The sequence below is a fragment of the Cetorhinus maximus genome, unplaced genomic scaffold (genome assembly GCF_964194155.1).
Source record: "Cetorhinus maximus unplaced genomic scaffold, sCetMax3.hap1.1 HAP1_SCAFFOLD_417, whole genome shotgun sequence".
Lineage (NCBI taxonomy): Eukaryota > Metazoa > Chordata > Chondrichthyes > Lamniformes > Cetorhinidae > Cetorhinus > Cetorhinus maximus.
The window spans coordinates 138,591-154,281 of NW_027596363.1; the positions used below are offsets into that span (position 1 = coordinate 138,591).

At 54.7% G+C, this 15,691-nt stretch overlaps 1 protein-coding gene across 1 annotated transcript in view; it reads right to left on the reverse strand.

Annotated features, from left to right (window-relative positions):
- Positions 1-15,691, reverse strand: part of LOC144673632 (uncharacterized) — a 127,405-nt gene that overhangs the window by 12,526 nt on the left and 99,188 nt on the right. The window contains 4 exon segments of the mRNA XM_078535377.1: positions 193-436; positions 506-593; positions 2,248-3,335; positions 5,734-5,874. Of these exon segments, the coding sequence (XP_078391503.1) occupies positions 193-436; positions 506-593; positions 2,248-3,335; positions 5,734-5,874 (1,561 nt within the window).

Here is a 15,691-nt window from a genome sequence, read left to right on the forward strand (position 1 = left end):
ACTTGTGTTAGAGATGTTTTTAAAAATTCAACATCCTCTGTGTTTGACAGAATGTTGATTTATTTGACCTTTATCCAGAATATTAACCTTATAACTGGGCTGGAGTTTATTAACATCAGCTGAAACAGACCCCAATGGGTATAGTTCATTCTTGTACATTATTAACAGGAAAATCCAATCACTGTAGTTCACTGTGAACTCGTTGATGTCTCGGCAGGTGGGATGAGTGAATGCATATCTTCCCACACTCGGTGCAGGTGTACAGCATCTCCCCAGTATGAGAGCGCTTGTGCAGAGAGAGGTGGGATGATTGCCTGAATCCAGTCCCGTAAAGAAGGAATCTGAACGGTCTCTCATCAGTATGAATACATTGCTGGCGGATCAGTTCCTGAGAACTTGTAAAGGACTTCCCACAGTCTTGAAATTTAAAAGCTCTCTTTGATGTGCAATCAGGTTGGATAAATTAATGAATCCCTTTCCACACAGCACAGATGAATGGCCTCTCCCCAGTGTGAACTCGCTGGTGTGTCTGCAGGTGGGATAACGGAGTGAATCCCTTCTGACACTTTAAGCAGGTCAATGGCCTCTCCCCAGTGTGAACGCTCCGATGAGTTTCCAATTTCTATAGGTAAATGAATCCCTTCCCAGTGTCAACATTTGCACAACTGCTTTCAGTTGTGACTGCATTTATGTTTTGACCATGCCAGATGATCGGCTGAAATCTCATCCACATGCAGAACACTGTGAATGGTGCTTTCTTCTCCCATTTTCAAAATCCCACAATTCTCTGCGGCCCAGAAACCACTCTGTCCAATAGAAACGCCCTCTGAAGAAGGGTCATACAGACTCGAAACTGCTGTCAGGCGTCGCAAGGGCCAAAGACATAAAAGTTCATTCACAAATGTTACAGGAACGGATAGGTTATAATCGCCAGGAAAGGCTAAATAGCCTGAAGCTCTTTTCTCTGGAAAAGAGAAGGCTGAGAGATGACCTGATAGAAATAGGATAAAGAATGGAGTTGGTAGCTCAGGAATGAAAACAATGGCTTCAATCTTCCCAAAATTTAATTGGAGAAAATTTCTGCACATCCACAAACATTCTGATAATTTAACAAAAGTGGAGAAGTCGAGAGAGGTGTTGCTGAGGTAGAGCTGGGCACTGTCAGTGTCCATGTGATAACTGACACTGTGTTTTCAGATGATGTCGCTGTGGGGAGAATGTTGCTGAGAAATAAATGGAGGCCAAGGCTGGATCCTCTGGGGACACCAGAGGTAACTGTGGGAGTGGGAAGGGAAGACAATCCAAGTGATTCTCTGACTATGATTAGATAGAGAATGGAACCAGGAGAGAGCAGCCCCACCCATGGACGACAGTGGAGAGGTGTTGGAGCAGAATGGTGTGGTCAACCTTGTCAAAGCAGGTCAAGAAGGGATAGTTTCCCTTTGCCACTGTCACATAGGATGTCATTGGTGGCTTTGATCTGAGCTGTTTCAGTACAGTGGCAGGGGCAGAAACCTGATTGGATGGATTCAAGCAGGGAGTTCTGGGAAAGATGGAGATGGATTTGGGAGGTGTGAACACTTTTCAAGAGTTCAGAGAGGAACTGGGGATTGAAGATGGGTCAATACTTTGCAAGGACAGTAAGAGTTAAGTAATTGTTTTTTGAGGAAAGTGTGATGATTTGAAGGAGAGAGGGATAGTACCAGAAGAGAGAGAACTGTGAACAATATCAGTGAACATGGGGAAGTTGGGGGATCAGCAGTTTAGTGGGAATACGGTCGATGGAGCAGGAGGTGAGTCTCATGGACAAGATGAGCACTGAGAGGGCAGGAAGGGGGATGGGAGAGAAGCTAATGAAAGATGTGGGTTCACGGCTTGGACAAGGTGGAACATTATAGAGGCAGTTTGTCCCAGTAGGCTAGTGGAAGGGAGGGAAGCAGCAGAGGCAGCTGATCGGATTGCCTCAATCTTAGTGACAAAGAAGGTGCATGAGCTCCTTACACTTGTTGTTAGAGGTGAGGATGGAGGAGAGAGGGGAGAGGGAGAGCCCTTCCAGAGAAACTAACTTGTGTTAGAGATATTAACAAGACTCAATATGCTATATTTAACACAAATATATTTTATTTGTCCTTATCCAGAATATTAGCCCCAATAACTGGGCTAGAGTTTATTAACATCAGCAGAAACAGACTACAATGAACAAGGTTCAGTCCTGGATGTGATTAACAGCAACATCCTGTTCATTATTTGTGAACTCGCTGGTGTCTCATCAGTTGGGATGACCAGGTGAATCCCTTCCCACACTTGGAGCAGCTGAACGGCCTCTCCTCAGTGTGAATTTGCTGGTGCTTCAGGAGGTCAGAGAACACAGTGAATCCCTTCCCACATACAGGACAGATGAACGGCCTCTCTCCAGTATGAATTCGCTGATGTCTCAGCAAGTGGGATGACTGTGTGAAGCCCTTCCCACAGTGGGAGCAGGTGAACTGTCTCTCCACAGTGTGAATTTGCTGGTGTCTCAACAGATCGGATAAATTAACGAATCCCTTCTCACACTCGGAGCAGATAAATGGTCTCTCCCCAGTGTGAACTCGCAGGTGTGTCAGCAGGTTTGATGACTGAGTGAATCTCTTCCCACACTCGGAGCAGGTGAACGGTCTCTCTCCAGAGTGAACTCTCCGGTGTATCAGCAGGTTTGATGACTGAGTGAATCTCTTCCCACACTCGGAGCAGGTGAACGGTCTCTCCCCAGAGTGAACTCTCTGGTGTTTCAGCAGGGTGGATGACTGACTGAATCCCTTCCCACACTCCGAGCAGGTAAATGGCCTCTCACCAGTGTGAACTCGCTGGTGTGTTAGCAGGTTGGATAACTGAGTGAATGCCTTCCCACACTCGGAGCAGGTAAATGGCCTCTCCCCAGTGTGAACTCTCTGGTGTGTCAGCAAGTTGGATAACTGAATGAATCCCTTCCCACACTCGGAGCAGGTAAATGGCATCCCCCCAGAGTGAATTCGCTGGTGCCTCAGCAGGCTGGATGTCCAAGTGAATCCCTTTCCACACTCGGAGCAGGTGAACGGCCTCTCTTCAGTGTGAATGAGCTGGTGTCTCAGGAGGGTGGATGAATCAATAAATCCCTTCATACATACAGAACAAGTGAAAGGCCTCTCCCCAGTGTGTGTGCGCTGGTGAGTATCCAGCCTGGATGGATAATTGAATCCTTTGCCACAGTCTCCACATTTCCATGGTTTCTCCCCACTGTAACTGCATTTATGTTTTGACAGGCCAGATAATCGGCTGAAGCCTCGTCCACACACAGAACACGTGTACGGTTTCTCCCCACGGTGAACGGTGCTTTTTCCTTCCATCTTCAAAATCCGATGAAATTCAGGTTACGACTAATTGTGCGACACCGTCAGATTCTGATGAAACGTTGGGTTTCCCAATTGAAAATCCTGGGGAAATAGTTTAAATAGACAAAAGTGAATGAGAGAGAAACCACAATATCACAAAAACAGGTTGTGAAATTGAGGTGAATGAATCTGGTAATTTGTGGGGCTGGTACCAGGAAAAAGTGACCATGAAAACTGCTGGATTGTTATAAAAACCCAACTGGTTCACTAATGTCCTTCAGGGAAGAAAAACCTGCCAACTGGTCAGAGACTATACAAAACACCAGCATCTACTGGGGGAAATAGAGAGGGAGATGGGAGAGGCAGGGGGTGAAGGAAAGGAATTTTATGCATCTGCAATTCTACCAACATCTCCCAAACCCTCAACCTCCATCCCCTAGAAAGACCAGGGTAGATGTAGGTGAACACCATCACCTCCACCAAGTTCCCCTCCAAGTCACACACCATCCTGACTTGTTTAACATCCAGTGTTGGATGAACAGAAATTTCCTCCATTTAAATATTGGGAAGATTGAAGCCATTGTCTTCAGTCCCTGCTACAAACTCCACTCCCTAACCATCAATGCCATCCATCTCTCTGACAACTCTGAGGCTGAGCCAAACTGTTCACAACCTTAGTGTCATATTTCACCCTAAGCTGAGCTTCTGACTACATATCACTAAGACCGCCTATTTCCACCTCCGTAACTTTGCCTGCCAAATAAAATAATAGCAAAATACTGCAGCTGCTGGAAATCTGAAATAAAAAGAGAAAATGCTGGAAATACACAGCAGGTCAGGCAGTATCTGTGGAGAGAGAAACAGAGTTAACATTTCAGGGGTGCAGAATGAACTACAGGGAACAAAAATGATACAGAAGCTGATGATCAATATAAGCTCAGGGGTAGAAGCGAGATGGACTATATCGCAGGAAAAACAACTCCTGACTATGAAAGATATGGTGGGAAGCTATAACTGGTAAGCCAGCAGCACATGGTCAGGGCAGCAGTTGGCAGAAGTAACCGTAAAATCCTAAACAGAGCTAAAATACACCCACTATTAGAGACAGAGAAAGTTAGACAACAGCAGAGAGGTGATCAGGGAGGGCAGAGGTGAAACAGAGCAATGGATAGACACAGAATCAGATCCACAGTAAAGGAGTCACACCAGCCGCAGAGCTGTCGGACCTCACACAGATAACAGAGACTAAAAGCTCCAAATTGTAGATGAATTGTCAAAACTACTCACCTGTGAAACAATTTAACTCTTTTCAGCTTTGGAAACTCCTGCCGGAGAATGTAGCTGGAAAGAATCAGAAGCACTGAAGTCAGAGAAAAATCTCCCAGTTGAGGAAATACCCTGGGAGCGGGGTGATGTCACCGCGCAATTGTCGGCGTGTGCTGATGTCACAGTGTAATTATCTATGTGTGCTGATGTCACAGTGTAATTGTTGATCTGTGATGACATCACAGACATGGACACAGAACATCTGGGTTTGTGTAAACCACTGATCACAACACATTATGAAGGATGAGAGGGTCCTTAAGAGGGTGCAGAGGAGACTTACCAGAGTGGTTCAACGGGTGAAGGATTTTAGATTAGTTTGGAAAAACTGGTGTTGTTCTCCTTGGAGCAAAGTAGATTGAGGGGAAATTTGATAGAGGTATACAAGTTAATGATTGGTTTACATGAGGTAGTTAAAGAAAAGCTGTTCACATTATCTGATCATAAAAGGGTTATGGGACACAGATTTAAGTTAAGAAGCAAGATTTACAGGAGGGGTGTGAGCAAAAATTTTACACAATGAGTGATAATGACCTGAAACTCATTACTTACTCTCAAAGGTTGATGAATCGAGTGAGTCTGTCAGATCTTGATCTGATGTTTGGTTTGAGTTTCCCGTCTGCAAATCCTTCCCATGTGATATCCTATGAAAAGATTACAAAACAATCAATCACTGTCAGTCCAGGACAGAAAATGAGAAATATTTCTCTTGGTTTGAGTTTGTTGTGTGTAAATCCTCCCCTTCTAACCCCCTGGAAAAGGAGTTTCCAAAATCCATCCCTGTCAGTCCAGGATATTCACAACATTCTGTCCTCCTGCTACCTGGACCAGGATGACCGCGCATGCGCTCTGCTGCACAGCCGCGTCCCCGGGCCGAGCAGAGGGAGACCCAGCCATATCCGGTCTGTTCGCTGCAAACGCGGGGCCTGTAGTTTCTGATTAAGGCTCTGCGGGCTGCACCAAGTGTTTATAAAACCTCCCTGCCCACTCCGCTGACTCCATTCCTCCCGCACACCCACTAACTCTGTTATTCTGCTCCAGTCGCCATTTTCTCACCCACTTTCTGCGGCTCCAGGCACAGGACAGAACTGCGCATGCTCAGCCAAGAGCCCGCAATGCGCAGGTGCGAATCAGACTCCTCAATGCGCATGCGTAAGACCATGGCGCTCCGGATAGGGCACATTCTGTCCCGCATTGAATGCTGGGTGGGAGGATATAATTAATTATCCAATATATTTTTATGATCCGATGGTAATTGCAGATTTATGGTCATGATTTAAATTATACAATTAATTGATACAATAAATTGCATCGGCCTCTACCATACTTTTGTCCTGGGTGTAATTAACAACAGAACAAACCCCTACAGTTAGATATGGATTCTTCGCAGGTGAGGTGAAGAAGTGATTTCTCCTTCCATACACCAAACATTTAAACTCCGTCTTGTCAGTAAGAATGCGCCTATTGCGGAGCAAATCCTTTGAACTTTTATAGCTGGATTGTTCACTGGTGGCAAAACTGAGTAAATGCCTTCCCATGCATGAAATCAGTCAATTTTCTCCATCAGATGTGACTGCTGCTGTGTCAACTAATCAGATGATCGAGTAAACCTTTTTCCATAATTAGCTGCTGAATGATGTTTTCACAGTGTGACTTTACCTAGGCGTGTCCAGCACAGACTTGGACCTCTAATGCTTCTGGCAATGGGCTCTACATTCTCTTCTGAAGAAAAAAGGAAAGCGATGCTGTAAATCTGAAATAAAAACGGAACATTTTCGAATTCTAAACAGGTCTGGTAGCGTCTGTGGACAGCCATAGTTTTCATTTCAGGTCTGTGACTTGTCAGCGGAACTGTACAGGATCAGTGGAAAGACCTGAAAATATAATTCTGGTTCTCAATTTTCAGAAATTCCCAGATTTTCTGAGTATTTCCATCATTTTCTGCTTTTATCTCTGGTTAAAGACGTTGCTTCTGAATTAGGCATTGGATTTCCTGGTGACCAACTTTTATTTATTCTCACCCATTCTAATCTGTCTCTCTGAACTTACTGCACTCCATTCTCTCAGGTCCATCCCCAACATTGTCATCAAACCCGCTGACAAGGGTGGTGCTGTTGTTGTCTGGCGCACTGACCTCTATCTCGCGGAGGCTGAGTGTCAACTCGCAGACACTTCCTCCTACCTCTCCCTGGACCATGACCCCACCACTGAACATCAAGCCATTGTTTCCAGGACTGTCACTGACCTCATCTCCTCTGGAGATCTTCCTCCCACAGCTTCCAACCTGATAGTCGCCCAACCTCAGACAGCCCGCTTCTACCTCCTACCCAAAATCCATAAACAGAACTGTCCCGGCAGACCAATCGTATCAGCCTGTTCCTGCCCACGGAACTCAGTTCTCGTTATTTTGACTCCCTTCTCTCTCCCCTTGTCCAGTCCCTTCCCACCTACATCCGTGATTCCTCTGACTCCTTACGTCACATCAACAATTTCCAGTTCCCTGGCCCCAACCGCTTCCTCTTCACCATGGACGACCAATCCCTCTACACCTCCATCCCCCACCAAGATGGTTTGAGGGCCCTTAGCTTCTTCCTTGAACAGAGGCCCGAACAATCCCCATCCACCACTACTCTCCTCCGTCTGGCTGAACTTGTTCTCACACTGAATAATTTCTCCTTTAACTCCTCTCACTTCCTCCAAATAAAAGGTGTGGCTATGGGTACCCGCATGGGCCCCAGCTATGCCTGTCTCTTTATGGGGTATGTGGAACATTCCTTGTTCCAGTCCTACTCCGGCCCCCTCCCACAACTCTTTCTCCAGTACATCGATGATTACTTCGGTGCGGCTTCATGCTCTCGTCTGGACTTGGAAAAATTTATTAATTTTGCTTCCAATCTCCACCCCTCCATCATTTTCACATGGTTCATCTCTGACACTTCCCTTCCCTTCCGTGACCTCTCTGTCTCAATTTCTGATGATAGACTGTCCATCAATATCCATTACAAGCCTACCGACTCCCACAGCTACCTCGACTACAGCTCCTCACACCCCACTTCCTGTAAGGACTCCATCCCATTCTCTCAGTTCTTTCTCCTCCGTCGCATCTGTTCTGATGATGCTACCTTCAAAAACGGTTCCTCTGACATGTCCTCCTTCTTCCTTAACCGAGGTTTACCACCCACAGTCATTGACAGGGCCCTCAACCGTGTACGGCCCATCTCCCGCGCATCCGCCCTCACGCCTTCTCCTCCCTCCCAGAAACATGATAGGGTCCCCCTTGTCCTCACTTATCACCCCACCAGCCTCCGCATTCAAAGGATCATCCTCCGCCATTTCCGCCAACTCCAGCATGATGCCACCACCAAACACATCTTCCCTTCACCCCCCCTGGTGGCATTCCGTAGGGATCGTTCCCTCCGGGGCACCCTGGTACACTCCTCCATCACCCCCTACTCCTCAACCCCCACCTATGGCACCTCCCCATGCCCACGCAGAAGATGCAACACCTGCCCCTTCACTTCCTCTCTCCTCACCGTCCAAGGGCCCAAACACTCCTTTCAAGTGAAGCAGCATTTCACTTGCATTTCCCCTAACTTAGTCTACTGCAGTCGTTGCTCCCAATGCGGTCTCCTCTACATTGGAGAGACCAAACGCAAACTGGGCGACCGCTTTGCAGAACACCTGCGGTCTTTCCGTAAGAAAGACCCAAACCTCCCTGTCGCTTGCCATTTTAACACTCCACCCTGCTCTCTTGCCCACATGTCTGTCCTTGGCTTGCTGCATTGTTCCAGTGAAGCCCAACGCAAACTGGAGGAACAGTACCTCATCTTCCGCGTAGGCACTTTACAGCCTTCTGGGCTGAATATTGAATTCAACAACTCTAGATCTTAAACTCCCTCCCCGAATCCCAACCCCGTTTCTTCGCCCTTCCTTTTGTTTTTTTCAATAATTTATATACATTTTTCTTTTCCCACCTATTTCCATTATTTTTAAATCTACAACTAATACCTTGTCAGTCTTTCCACCCCACCCCCACTAGCGCTGTACCTTGAGTGTCCTGCCATCCATTCTTAATTAGCACTTTTCTTAGATAATATCACCACCTTCAACACCTCTTTGATCCTTTTGTCTGTGACATCTTTTGATTATCTGCTCCTATCACTGCTTGCTTGTCCCTACAACCACCCCACCCTCAACTTCTCTCCCCCCGCCCCCCACCTTTAACCAGCTTATATTTCACCCCTCTCCTAACTACACTCAGTTCTGTTGAAGGGTCGTGTGGACTTGAAACGTCAACTCTTTTCTTCTCCACCGATGCTGCCAGACCTGCTGAGACCCTCCGTCTCACCCTGGACACCCTCAGCCTCCCTATAGACACCCTTATTCTCCCCCTCGAACACCCTCAGTCTTCCCCTGGACACCCTCTGTGACCCCCTTGAACACCCACAGTCTCCCCCTGGTCCCCCTTAGTCTCCCCTCGGACTCCATTAGTCTCCCCCTGGTCACCCTCAGTCTCCCCCTGGACACCCTCAGTCTCTCAATGGACCACCTCTGACTCCACCCTGGACACCCTTATTCTACCCCTGGACACCCTCAGTCTCCCCATGGACACCCTCATTCTCCCCCTCGAACACCCTCAGTCTCTCCCTGGACACCCTCAGTCTCTCCCTCGAACACCCTCAGTCTCCCCCTGGTCCCCCTTAGTCTCCCCTCGGACCCCTTCAGTCTCCCCCCAGAGCCCCTCGGTCTCCCCCTGGACCACTTCAGTCTACCCCTGCAACCCTCATTCTCCTCCTCGAACACGCTCAGTCTTCCCCTAGACAACCTCATTCTCCCCCTCGAACACCCTCGATCTCCCGCTGGACACCCTCAGTCTCTCCTTGGACCCCCTCAGTCTCCCACTGGACACCCTTAGTCTCTCCCCGGAACTCCTCAGTCCCCCAGTGGACACCCTTAGTCTCGCACAGGGCACCCTCGGTCTCCCCCTCGGACACCCTCAGTCCCCCCCGGACACCCTCTGTCTCCCCTTGGACCTCCTCAGACTCCGATATGACCCCCTCAGTCTCCCCCTGGACACCGTCAGTCTCCCCCTGGACACACTCAGTCTCCCCCTGGACACCCTCAGTCTCCCCCTGGACCCCCCACAGTCTCCCCCTGGACACCCTCAGTCTCACCCTGGACACCCTCAGGTTCCCCCTGGACACCCTCCGTCTCCCCCTGGACCTCCACGGTCTCCCCCTGGACCCCCTCAGTCTCCCCCTGGACCCCCTAGGATGCCCCCTGGACACCCTTGGTCTCCCCCTGGACACCCGCACTCTCCCCCTGGACTTCCTCAGTCTCCCACTGGACCCCCTCAGTCTCTCCCTCGGACGCCCTCAGTCTCCCACTCAGACACCCTCGGTCTCACCCTGGACCCCCTCGGTCTCCCCCTCGGACATCCATGATCTCCCCCTGGACCCCCTCGGTCTCCCCTGGACCCCCTCAGTCTCCCCCTGGACCCCCTAGGACGCCCCCTGGACACCCTCAGTCTCCCCCTGGACACCGTCAGTCTCCCCCTGGACCACCTCATTCTCCCCGCCCGACCCCCTCAGTCTACCCCTTGACACCCTCAGTCTCCGACTGGACCCCCTCTGTCTCCCTCCTGGACACCCTCAGTCTCCCCCTGGACCCCCTCAATCTCCCCACGGACCCACTCGGTCTCCCACCGGACCCCCTCAGTCTACCCCTGGACACCCTCAGTCTCCCCCTGGACCCCTTCAGTCTCCCCCTGGACCCCCTAGGACGCCCCCTGGACCCCCTTGGTCTCCCCATGGACACCCTCAGTCACCCGCTGGACCCCCTCGGTCTCCACCTGGACCCCCTCAGTCTCTCCTCGGACCCCCTCAGTCTCCCCCTGGTCACCCTCGGTCTCCCCCCGGACACCTCAGTCACCCCGTCAGACACCCTCGGTCTCCCCCTGGACCCCCTCGGTCTCACCCTCAGACACCCTTGGTCTCCCTCTGGAGACCCTCGGTCTCCCCTCGGAAACCCTCAGTCTCCCCTCGGACTCCCTTAGTCTCCCCATGGTCACCCACAGTCTCCCCCTCAAAAACCCTCAGTCTCCCCCTGGTCCCCCTTAGTCTCCCCTCGGACCCCTTCAGTCTCCCCCCAGAGCCCCTCTGTCTCTCCCTGGTCCCCATCAGTCTCCCCCAGGACACGCTCAGTCTTCCCCTGGACACCCTAAGTCTCCCCCTGGACACCATTAGTCTCCCCCTGGTGACCCTCAGTCTCCCCCTCGACACCCTCAGTCACCCTCTGGACCCCCTCAGTCTCCCCCTGGAACCCCTCAGTCTCCCCCCGGAACCCCCACCGTCTCCCCTCGGTCTCCCCCCAGACACCCGCGATCTCCCCCGGACACCCTCGGTCTCCCCCAGGACACACTCGGTCTCCCCCTGTCCCACTCGATCTCCCCTCAGACCCCCTCGGTCTCCCCCCGGACCCCCACGGTCTCTCCCCGGACCCCCTCCGTCTCCCCCTGGAACCCCTCGGTCTCCCCTTGGACACCTTCAGTCTCACACTGGACACCCTCAGTCTCCCCCTGGTCACCCTCAGTCTCCCCCAGGACACCCTCATTCTCCCCATTGAACACACTCAGTCTCCCCCTGGTCACCCTCAGTCTCCCCATGGACACCCTCATTCTCCACCTCGAACACCCTTAGTCTCCCCCTGGACACCCTCGGTCTCCCCTCGGACCCCCTCGGTCTCCCCCCGGACCCACTCGGTCTCCCACCGGACGCCCTCGGTCTCCCCCTGGACCCCCTCTGTCTCCCCCCGGACCCACTCTGTCTTCCCCTGGAAACTATCAGTCTCCCGCCGGACACCCTCAGTCTCCCCTCGGACCCCCAGAGTCTCCCCACGTACACCATCGGTCTCCCCCCGGACACACTCGGTCTCCCCCCGGACACACTCAGTCTCCCCCTGGACCCCCTCGGGCTCCCCTCGGATCCCCTCGGTCTCCCCAGGGACCCCCTCGGACTTCCCCCAGACCCCCTGAGTCTCCCCCCGGACACCCTCGGTCTCCCCTGGACACACTCGGTCTCCCCTGGACCCACTCGGTCTCCACTGGGACACCCTCGGTCTCTCCCCGAACGCCCACGGTCTCCCACTGGAAACCCTCGGTCTCACCCTGAACACCCTCGATCTCCCCCTAGACCCCCTCTGTCTCCCCCTGGACACCCTTGGTCTGCCACTGAACACCCCTCAGTCTCCCCCCGGACCCCCGCAGTCTCCCCCTGGACACGCTCAGTCTCCCCATGGACAGACTCCGTCTCCCCCTCGTACAGCCTTATTCTCCCCCTGGACCCCCTCGGTCTCCCCTTGGACCCTCTCGGTCTCCTTCTGGACACCCTCTGTCTCCCGCTGGACAGCCTCATTCTCCCCATGGACACCCTCAGTCTCCCCCTGGTTCCCCTTAGTCTCCCCTCGGACCCCTTCAGTCTCCCCCCGGAGCCCCTAGGTCTCTCCCTGGACCCCATTAGTCTCCCCCCGGACACCCTCCATCTGCCCCTGGACCCCCTCAGTCTCCCCCCGGACCCCTTAGTCTCCCCATGGACCCCCTCGTTCTCCTCCTCGAACACTCTCAGTCTTCCCCTGGACACCCTCAGTCTCCCCCTCGAATACCCTCAGTCTCACCCTGGTCCCCCTCAGTCTACCCCTGGACACCATTAGTCACCCCCTGGTGACCCTCAGATTCCCCCAGGTGACCCTCAGTCTCCCCCTGGACTTCCTCGGTCTCCCCCTGGACTCCCTCAGTCTCCCCCCGGACCCCCTCCGTCTCCCCCAGGACCCCCTCTGTCTTCCCCTGGAAACTATCAGTCTCCCCCCGGACCACCTCGGTCTCCCCTCGGATCACCTCGGTCTCTCCCCTGGACACCCTCAGTCTCCCCGCGGGACCCTTCAGTCTCCCTATTGACCCCCTCATTCTCCCCCTCGAACACCCTCAGTCTCCGCCTGGACACCCTCAGTCTCCCCCTGGACCCCCTCGGTCTCCATCTGGACACCCTCATTCTCCCCCTCGAACACCCTCAGTCTCCCACCGGACCCCCTCAGTCTCCCCTGGACACCCTCAGTTTCCCCCTGGACCGCACGGTCTCCCCTCAGACACCCTTGGTCTCCCCCTGGACCACCTCGGGCTCCCCCTGAACACCATCGGTCTCCTCCTGGAACCCCTCGGTCTCCCCTCGGACCCCCTCGGTCTCCCCTCGGACCCCCTCGGTCTCCCCACGGACCCTCTCGGTCTCCCCCTGGACACCCTCTGTCACTCCCTGGAGACAATCGGTCTCCTTCTGGACATCCTCTGTCTCCCGCTGGACAACTTCAGTCTCCCCCTGGACCCCCTCTGTATCCCCCCGGACACCATCCAGCTGCCCCGGCACCCCCTCAGTCTCCCCCCAGACCCCTTAGTCTCCCCATGGACCCCCTCGTTCTCCCCCTCGAATACCCTCAGTCTCACCCTGGTCCCCCTCAGTCTCCCCCTGGACACCATTTGTCTCCCCCTGGTGACCCTCAGTCTCCCCCTGGACCCCCTCGGTCTCCCCCTGGACCCCCTCCGTCTCCCCCCAGACCCCCTCTGTCTTCCCCTGGAAACTATCAGTCTCCCCCCGGACCACCTCGTTCTCCCCTCAGATCCCCTCAGTCTCACCCCTGGACACCCTCTGTCTCCCCCTGGACACCCTCAGTCTTCCCGCGGGCCCCTTCAGTCTCCCTATGGACCCCCTCATTCTAACCCTCGAACACCCTCAGTATCCCCCTGGACACCCTCATTCTCCCCCTCGAATACCCTCAGTCTCCGCCTGGACCCCCTCAGTCTCCCACTGGACACCCTCAGTCTCCCCCTGGACCCCCTCATTCTCCCCCTGGACCGCTTCGGTCTCCCCCTGGACACCCTCAGTCTCTCGTGGGACCCCCTCAGTCTCCCCCTGGACACCCTCAGTCTCCCCCTGGACACCCTCAGTCTCTCCTCGGACCCCCTCAGTCTCCCCCTGGACACGCTCAGTCTCCCACTGGACACCCTCAGTCTCCCCTCGGACACCCTCGCTCTCCCCCTCGGACCCCCTCAGTCTCCCCCTGGACACCCTCAGTCTCTCCACGGAACACCTCAGTCTCCCCCGGACACCCTCAGTCTCCCCCCAGACACACTCAGTCTCCCCTTGGTCTCCCTCGGTCTTCCCCCCGGACACCCTCAGTCTCCCCCTTGACACCCTCAGTCTCCCCCTGGACGCCCTCAGTATCCACTGGGACCCCCTCAGTCTCCCCCCGGACACACTCAATCTCCCCCTGGACCACCTCAGTCTCCCCCTGGGCACCCTCAGTCTCCCCCTGGACACCCTCAGTCTCCCCCGGACACCCTCAATCTCCCCCTGGACACCCTCAGTCTCACCCTGGACATATTTAGTCTCCCCCTGGACACCCTCAGTCTCCCCCTTGACACCCTCAGTCACCCACTGGATCCCCTCAGTCTCCCCCTGGACCCTCTCAGTCTCCCCTGGACACCCTCAGTCTCCCCCTGGACACCCTCAGTCTCCCCCTGGACACCCTCAGTCTCCCCCTGGACGCCCTCAGTATCCATTGGGACCCCCTCAGTCTCCCCCCAGACACACTCAATCTCCCCCTGGACCACCTCAGTCTCCCCCTGGGCACCCTCAGTCTCCCCCTGGACACCCTCAGTCTCCCCCTGGACACCCTCAATCTCCCCCTGGACACCCTCAGTCTCACCCTGGACATATTTAGTCTCCCCCTGGACACCCTCAGTCTCCCCCTGCGTACCCTCAGTCACCCACTGGATCCCCTCAGTCTCCCCCTGGACCCTCTCAGTCTCCCCTGGACACCCTCAGTCTCCCCCTGGACACCCTCAGTCTCCCCCTGGACCCCCTCAGTCTCCTCCTGGACCCTCTCAGTCTCCCCTCGGACACCCTCAGTCTCACCCTGGACCCCCTCAGCCTCCCCCGGAACCCATGAGTCTCCCCCTGTTCCCCCTTATTCTCCCCCTCGACCCCTTCAGTCTCCCCCCGGACCAGCTCGGTCTCTCCCTGGACCCCATCAGTCTGCCCCCGGACACGCTCAGTCTTCCCCTGGACACCCTCAGTCTCCCCCTGGACACCCTCAGTCTCCCCCTGGACACCCTCAGTATCCCACTGGACACCCTCGGTCTCCCCCTCGGACACCCTCAATCTCCCTTCGGACCTCCTCAGACTCCGCTCGGACCCTCTCAGTCTCCCCCTGGACACCCTCAGTCTCACCCTGGACCCCCATCAGTCTCCCTCTGGACACCGTTAGTCTCCCCCTGGTCACCCTCAGTCTATCCCTGGAAGCCCTCATCTCCCCATGGACAACCTCAGTCTCCCCCTGGATCCCCTCTGTCACCCCACTGGACAACCTCAGTCTCCCACTGGAACACCTCGGTCACCCCATGGACACACTCAGTCTCCCCTGGACCACCTCAGTTTCCCCCTGGAACCCCTCAGTCTCACCCTGGAACCCCTCAGTCTCCCCCTGGTCCCCCTTAGTGCCCCCTCGGACTCCCTCAGTCTCCCCCGGACCCCCTCGGTCTCTCCGAGGACCCCATCAGTCTCCCCTCGGAGCCCCTCCATCTCCCCCTGGACCCCTTCAGTCTCCCCCCCGGACCCCTTCCTTCTCCACCTGGCCTACCTCGGTCCCCTCCTGGACCCCTTCAGTCTCCCCTGGACACCCTCATTCTCCGCCTCGAACACCCTCAGTCTCCCCCGGGCAATCCCATTCTCCCCCTCGAACATCCTCGGTCTCCCCCTGGACCCCCTCATTCTCCACCTCGAACACCCTCGGTCTCCCCCTGGAAACCCTCAGTCTCTCCTCGAACCCCCTCAGTCTCCCCCTGGACCCCCTCGGTCTCCCCCTGGACCCCCCACTCAGTCGCCCCCTGGACCCCCTCGTTCTCCCCACGGACCCCCTCAGTCTCCCCTCGGACACCCTCAGTCTCACCTCGGACCCCCTCAATCTCCCCC